The sequence below is a fragment of the Dicentrarchus labrax genome, unplaced genomic scaffold, assembly GCF_905237075.1.
Source record: "Dicentrarchus labrax unplaced genomic scaffold, dlabrax2021, whole genome shotgun sequence".
Classification (NCBI taxonomy): domain Eukaryota; kingdom Metazoa; phylum Chordata; class Actinopteri; family Moronidae; genus Dicentrarchus; species Dicentrarchus labrax.
In genome coordinates, this window is record NW_026136715.1 from 16668942 (window position 1) to 16676969 (window position 8028).

At 39.8% G+C, this 8028-nt stretch overlaps 1 protein-coding gene across 1 annotated transcript; it reads right to left on the reverse strand.

Annotated features, from left to right (window-relative positions):
- Positions 1-1325: 1325 nt before the first annotated feature.
- alx3 (ALX homeobox 3) lies at positions 1326-6946 on the reverse strand. Its single transcript, XM_051426121.1, has 4 exons — positions 6506-6946; positions 2428-2702; positions 2187-2309; positions 1326-2061 (listed from the first exon to the last, which is right to left on the reverse strand). Exons 1-4 carry the CDS (start codon positions 6864-6866, stop codon positions 1714-1716), a joined length of 1107 nt encoding a protein of 368 aa, XP_051282081.1. The 5' UTR covers positions 6867-6946; the 3' UTR covers positions 1326-1713.
- Positions 6947-8028: the final 1082 nt, after the last annotated feature.

Here is an 8028-nt window from a genome sequence, read left to right on the forward strand (position 1 = left end):
CCTCTTTTGTTTATGCACAGATACATTTGCTGCTCCCTATATAAAAATAAATATTAAAATTGAGTACTGATCCTCCATCTGCTATTTCTCCAGCTTTCCTAAAGATGGCCATCGCCTCAATCCCTTATCCCTACTGACAGGTCTTCTTATCTTCTCCACTTAATCTGGTATTTAATCAGGGGGGCTATGTAACTGCAGTAAGGGCTGCCGTCTCCCAGGGCCTGGCTGGAATTTGAAGCTGTGGGTGTGGAAAGTGTTTCTGATGGGTTTGTGCGTTCTTCTATTGGAACCACATGTTAGTGGCTCACACAAAACCCCGGCACAGACTCAGGGAATGGCAGCTAATCCGCCGCAGCATGGCTGTCATGGTGAAGCAAGCAAAGGGAAAGAAGAGCCAATATATTCCGCCGTAAGCCATGTACACTCCTGGGGAGTAAGTGGAGCTTGGGAGGGCTTTGTCCACCAGTGGAACTTTTCTTTTTTTCTCTTGTCAAGTTGCATTTTCAATCTCACACAGATTGAAATGTTTGCACATCTGACATGAATATGTTGGTATTTAGTAATTTACACCAGATGGGATGTACCATGCAATTCAGTGTTTCCTTGACAATAAAGTAAATTGTTTTGGGTAAAGCACAACAAGGAGATTTCCTGAAAACAATTATTAGGAATGCATTCAGAATACACGTGAGACTTCTGTATGCCACAGCAACATATTTATGTCATATCTGTCTTTAAAAAGACAATACATGAACACAGAAAGTAGATAAACTGGCTTCAGTGAACAATATTAGCAAACTAATACGCTCTGGGCAAAGGTAACCCTATTTCTTCTATTAAACTGTAACTCATTACTTCGGGTTTACCACTGATGCCAGATGTGAATGAGAAATGCCTGCCTCGATGTGAAAGCAGCCGTCTGTGGGAGGCTCTACACTTTATCATCAATAGTGAAGTGTGGTTGCTCAGTTAGCTTTCCATTAATGAACCTGCCACTCGCTCCTGATACATGAGGTGCCACCTGAAGGCCTCTTGAAGTGAGGCCAAGTAGGCTGCACGTGTACGGTCGCTCTGTGTACTCCTTGAATACAAAGAAGCTCACTTCCTGCACAGCAGAAATCTTTGTGTTTATGGCAACCACAGTCTGAGAAGCATTTTTGCTTCACAACAACATTCCTAGTTACATTTGCGACACAGGCTTTTCGTCAACTCTCTTTGATTAACGTTTTTTTAAAAGAGTCATGTCAAGGCTAAAACAATTCCGGCTGAGATTTTTCTTCATCTCTTTTTCCCAGCAATAGTTTTTTACTGAATAAGACAGATGCTTTAGATGGAGGCCTTTATTACTGGTCACACTATAAAGCACAACAGACAAAAAAAAAACCAACAATGATTAATATGATAATTACAGTTTTTACATGCTTAAATAATTTTCCTCTTTGGTCTCAGCATTGTGATATCAAACTAAAACTGAAAACAATTAAGTTCCAATTAATACGCTGGGTTTTCGTGCAAGAGGTCAAGTTGCCCTCAATTCTTATTCCAAGATCTTCTGAATTGTGAAAAGTCTCCAAGTTGGCTTATATAAATGTTAAGAGGAAATATTTGAGTCATATGCTGAGGTGGGTGCGTACACCGGGGACTGACTATGCGTCAGGAATGTAATATGCTTTGGCTCAGTCAGTGCATAATGGGGAGCTGGCACTGTTGTGGTCATGTAGGCCAGGAGAGGATGCTGCCTGGCTCTTTGGCTTTCATCCGCAGCGCCACCAGGCCCGTCGGCTTGTATTCAGTCTCGGGCCCCTCGATGGAAGGGGACCCGAGGCCTCCTGGGAAGCTGTGGAGCGAGTAGAGGCCGTTGATGCCCGGATGGTGAGGCGGGTGGTGGTGGTGGGGATGGCTGGGGGATGGGGGCATGCCCATGAAGCCCTGCAGATTGCTGTGGGGGTGAGGGTATGGACTCATGCAGGACGAGGGGATGGAGTCAGCTCCTAGGACACAGCCGGCACCTGAACCACCGCCTCCTCCTGAAGCCGCCCCTGGCCACAGGTTGCCCTGCATCTGGATGGGCGAAATTTTGGAGATGATAGATATTGAATTTAATAGAATTAACATGGAAATGCTTATAATAATGCTTACGTGTACAACTAAAACATGTGTGGCATTTATGATTGGCAGTGGCCCACCTGGTATGTGTCATGGCGAGGGAGAAGAGAGATGTCATATGTAGCAAAGTGGTTGCGGACCTCCTGGATCTTCCCATAGCGTTCCCGTTTCCTCCACTTGGCTCTACGATTTTGGAACCAGACCTTTCAAATAGAAAAATACAGTATAACAGGAAAGTTTCAGAAGAAAACGGGTCTTGTTCAGGTCAGAAACTCAAAAATCAAATAGTGTGAAACATGAGACAGTTTCTCTATCACACACCTGAACCCGAGCCTCAGTGAGCTCGGTCCTCAGGGCCAGCTGCTCCCGCGCGTACACATCAGGATAGTGTGTCTTCTGAAACACTTTCTCCAGCTCCTCCAGCTGAAAGGTGCTGAACGTGGTGCGATTGCGCCGCTTCTTGTTCTTGCCCGATAAATCAATGGAGTCAGCGATAGAGTCCCCATGTAAACCACCGCCCGGCTCTTTCAGCTTGCTACAACAGTCTGAGCCAATACCAGGATAGCTCATGGTCTTCGGAGTTCCCTTCTCTCTGACTGAAGTGGGCACACAGAAAAAGGTAGACAGTTGTATTAACAAACAAAATAAATGTTAATTCATATTCAAATTCTAGTCTTTTTGTATTGTCAGTTCATCATTAACCACATTAACACAATTGTTTGGGGGTTTGTTTACCATTTTAATGTTCTACTGTTTTTAGACTGCTGGTTTTATTTTAAATTTTGGCAATTGTCAGTCTTTGTTTAAGAGTTTACCATTGCCTGATCTGTCTGTCATATTTAGTCTGTTTTACTTTTTATCTGGAACCCATTTTTGCTTTTTTTTAAAAATCTCAATTAAGCTTTTGTGGTTAAATAAAAATGTTTTTTTTATTACACCTGATTAATTCATTTTACAGGGTCGCAGAAAAATGATGCAGGACTCCCCAGTAAACACCATTAATTTGTGAAGAAATCCCAAATAAGAGGATGAGAAATGCAAAATGTATATACAGAAAACGTCAGTGCTTTGCAAACAACTGAATGATGAACCGCTCCCATTTTCAGAATAGCATTAAGTTTTTTTAACCAGCACATTTGGGTATGGTTCACAGCGCATTATAATTCTAAACACAAAATTAATCAGGTTATCACAGCAAACATTTTGTGTGTGAGGTATCACTGTAAACCGTTAGTCTCTTGATTGTTTTTTATGCTTCTCAATTTGATTCCCAAACTCAAAGTGCCATAAGTGGCTGAACTGTGAGACGCCTGAGAAAAGCAACACACAACACTAAATCAGCCAAACAGCGTTTTAATTTGATTAGCTCAGACAAGCCATATTTAGGCAGTGAACTCTCTGTGAATTGGCTTGAATTAAACCCACAAGGCAATAGGGGAAAAACAAGATTTGATTTGTTTCATTTGGAAAAAGAGAAAAGAAATGTTTAAGATCAACTTCCAAATAAAGTTCATTCTATGGCAAACATTTTGTCCATGTCAATAAATTTACATTAAGAGTAAGGCACCTAGGATACAGAGCTGGATTATTAAAAAAAAAATCATAAAGTTATATCTGATAAAGCACATAATTGTTTGAATTAATAACAAACATTCTGCCCTTTACATTCAGCAGTGAGGGGAAATCTGAAATCATTATTTCCCTTCCTGTTAACAGACCATGGAAAGGGCTGTTCCCTCCCGCAGTGTTTGGATGTTGTTGTCCATGTTCATTATGTTTAACCCTGAGCTCCAAAACAAAACTCTCTCTCCATCTATCTGCAGGAACTTGCTCACTGGGGGCAACTGAGACACTACTTTGCTATTCTCCTAATTCAATATGGGGCCCAACAGAGAGCACTCTTCATTGCAACATTAATTTCCTCATGTCCATTAGATCCCACCTCACAAAAATATTCTCCGTTAAGATTGCAAACTGGGGCCGCAGGACATTGTATAGCTTTTACCCTGTCAAACACCCACATCCGCTCTGCCTCCACTCCAGTGTAACTGGAGATCTATGTGAAATGCGGGAAAAGGCAAATAGAGGATACATTCAAAATGTATAGGTAGGAATATCACGCTGTGAGCACGAGGATCAATTCTAATATGCTGAAAGAGTCGTGGTAGAAATTTAAGATGCTTCTTTTCCAGACTTCTTGCTCTTAAGGTTTTCAATTTGCCAAAACGATACTTAAGTCTTTATAACATATGTTCCATCCTGCTTCTGGATATATAATATATAATATATAATATATAATATATAGATATAGAATATTCACTGGTTTTTAAATCTATATGCTGTAGTTATTATAACAGATGAATAATAATAAAATGATGATGATCTCAGCCTTTAATAGCAAGGTTTGAACTTGAGCTCATGCTGCTGAGTTCATAAAAAGGATTTAAAAAGGGATTTTTTATTTTTATGGAGAGATAAATTGTACTGGTGTGTGTGTACCATTTTTTATGTCAGAAATTATGAATAAGGTAAAACAAAATATTTTGCCCCATAGATACATTTTGTCTGGGATATACAAAAAACAAATCTCCCACTGGGAACATCATACATGTAAAGTAGAATCTAGCAGTAAATGTAGAATAAAACATCTTAATAAAGACATTCAAGCGTTAAATCTCCCTGATGAGTAAAACGCATAAGAAGAGTTGTTTCTGACATTCTGACCCCGTTTTATTTGTAAAAATAGTGAAAAACCTTTCGGTTACTTTTGTGAAAAAATATGAGTTTGCATTATTAAAATCGAGCAATTCATTTGAAAACACTTTTATAAAAAAGAAAACAATTCAACTGTTGATAGAAAATGTTCTAATTCTGTTTTACAGTTGCAAGAATTTATTGCAAACAACAATATTGCAAACTAAATGAAAACTTCAAAGTATGTGAAGGGTTTTAAACGCGTTGGCCTGTCCCACTTTCTCGGAACTTTCCTCCCACTGTAGACAAAGCAGGAAGACGTGTCTTCCTTTGAAGGTGTACGAACCCTAACTCAAAAACACACAAATAAAGAATATGTGTGCGCACACACACACACGGTATCCATTCTACACGTGCATACAGGCACATCTCACTTACAGTAATATAACTAGTAATTACAAAATAATTTAAACACTAAACAATTGTGCACACATGTACAAGCATGCGTGTGTGTGTGTGTGTGTGTGTGTGTGTGTGTGTGTGTGTGTGTGTGTGTGAGAGAGAGACAGAGGAATGGGGAAACCATACATGCCTTCCTTTGTTTATTTAAACTGAACTTAAAAGAAAAGTAATAAAGGCCCACTTTCAGCCAGGACAAGCTGATATCATTATCATAACTAATTGTGAAAAAAGTCTATGGGCTGTCTTTGGCAGTAACATGAATCAAGCTGTTGTATATTATTCTGGACACAGATATCACAAAGACCTTATCAGCGCTCATATCCTCTGTTGCTTTGCAAAATCATCAACACCAATAAATAAAGTGAAAGACCACATCATTTCTCCAGGCTTCGGTTCAACATATACAGTCATCACTTTTCTTCCCAAGATGGACATTTACAGGCTAATATTTCTGACAGCACACGCCTGCTTGCAAAATTCGAAGTCAATTCTGATTTTGATGTTTTTTACATGACAAAAACTTGCATATGAAGAGAATGTGAAACAATTGGAGGAGAGGGGGAAAGTCTTAGGGCTAAAATATAGAAATATCAAGCAGAAAGTTGTCAGAAAAAGCTGATGGCTGACTAGTAGCCTAATGACACACCCAACTTGCAGCCAGACTGACCTTTAACCTCTCGCACTTTACATCATGGACTGTCAAGTGAAAGAAAACTTGCTGACATTTTTATCACAACACTTTAGTGTAATTAATTGAAATTAAGTTTGAACAAACAAAGCCTGCAAGCTGCAACAAAAAAACTGGCTTACTGACAAAGATTTGGAAAACTGATCCACTGGATTTGTGTCATTTAATTTCGTACAAAAATCAACAAGGTGTTGCAAAGGATTAAGATTATTCTCAAATTGTATTTCTCCAATTATCCATTTAGTTTTTTCCACCCACATCCTGTGCAGGACGGCCATTATTTTATTTGTGAAATGTCAAAATTGGGAAAAGAAATATGGTCATGCAAAGATTGTCTTCCGCAGTAAATTAAATTCACCAAAAATTACATTTATTTTTTCATGCCACTTAAGTGTACACAGTATGTCTGACTAAAAATCTACAGTGTATTGTCAAGATAGCTCAGACAAATATAAAAAGAATCAAAAAAGGTCATCGTCATTATTAGTAGAAGTTAAAAAGATCTTGTTGCTCCTACTTTTACTTTTTTTAACACATAACTTTTCTCCAACTTACCTTCCGAGCTGTTTTCATAAAACACCGGCTTGCCGCTTATCGCTGTCCCTTTTTGATCCTGGTTCATACTGTCCAAATACTTGCTGTGTTTAGACGGCGAGGCGGGTGGGTTCGCCGGGGCTGCGCCGTGCGTAAAGTCCGCCGCAGCATCACCAAACCTCCCCATGGCGGCGGCGGCTGCGTACAGATCCCCGCGCAGACTGAGGCGGTGAGGAAGAGGAGGAGGAGGAAGATGCGAGGGTTTCTGCAGCTCATCGCAGGGGAGAAAGGAGCCGGAGCCGCCGTGCTCCAGTCTCGGAGAGTTTTCCGGCGTCCTCCTGCTGGTCTGCGAAGAGAAAGGCAAACAACTCTCCGTGTCCATCTTACGGCTCCAGCAGGCAGCACAGACAACAGCGACTGGGCGCTGATAGAGTGGGCGCCTGAGTGAGAGGGGTTTTTTTTTCTCTTCTGTGTTCATGTCAAGTGGGTGGGATTTAACAGATCAGAAACAAAGACCCGTGAAACCGGGATTGGACTGTGTGTGTGAGTGTGCGTGCATGTGTGTGTGAGCGACAGAGAGAGAGAGAGAGAGAGAGAGAGAGAGAGAGAGAGAGAGAGAGAGAGAGAGAGAGAGAGGCGCGCGTGTGTGTGTGTTGGTGGTGTCTATTACAGCATCCAGCAGTCTGATATAATCCGCCAAAAATTCAATCACGTGTGGTTTCTGTCCCTCCAATTAACCATTTAATTCCTATTTCATATATTGTTATGGGCCTAATCAACAAATGAAGCAGGACAGGAGACGCAGACAGCAGGCACACACAGCCGTTTACGCACAGAAAACTGACCGAATAAAAACTTTTAGTCTACTTTCATTGTACTGAAGGCCACCATGAAACCGTCTGTTATTTATCTTTCTTTTGCTTTTTTTGTTTGGGGTATTTGTTTATTTTATTCTAGTAGCTATTTCATTTAATTTTACTCATTTTTCTATTTTACACACTCGGACATAACGATTGGGCCTACATTTGTTTTCTTTAGTTACTTTTTCAGACTTTCTTAATTTTCCTTAATAAACTAATAAGCTAAACATTTCTGCATGAAAAATAAAGCGTTCGACATATTAAATAGTTCATATATTTGTTTTTCCCATTAGATTTCGATGCATAGCCTACTAGCATTAAAGAGCATATGCGTCCTTCTCAACCAGAAAAGGGAGGACACCGATGGCCTACAAGTCACATAAAAACATGCTACTCTCACTGTGTGACACAAATCTCTGACCATTAAAAAAGGCACATGCAAAAAGAATGAAAAATAAAAAACACTAATGCAATTACGAAGCATGTGGAAATCAGTTCAACAGACTACCGAAGGCAAGCACATATTGATAATAAATTAAAAACTAATCTATACGCAAATATAATCGTTAAATATTAATATTAATATAAACTAAATATGAAAGCGTTGTTGAGGTCATTTATTTGACCGTGCATTCAGCGATAGGCCTATATGGTTACTCTGGCCTTTTTAAAAAAAAAAAAAAA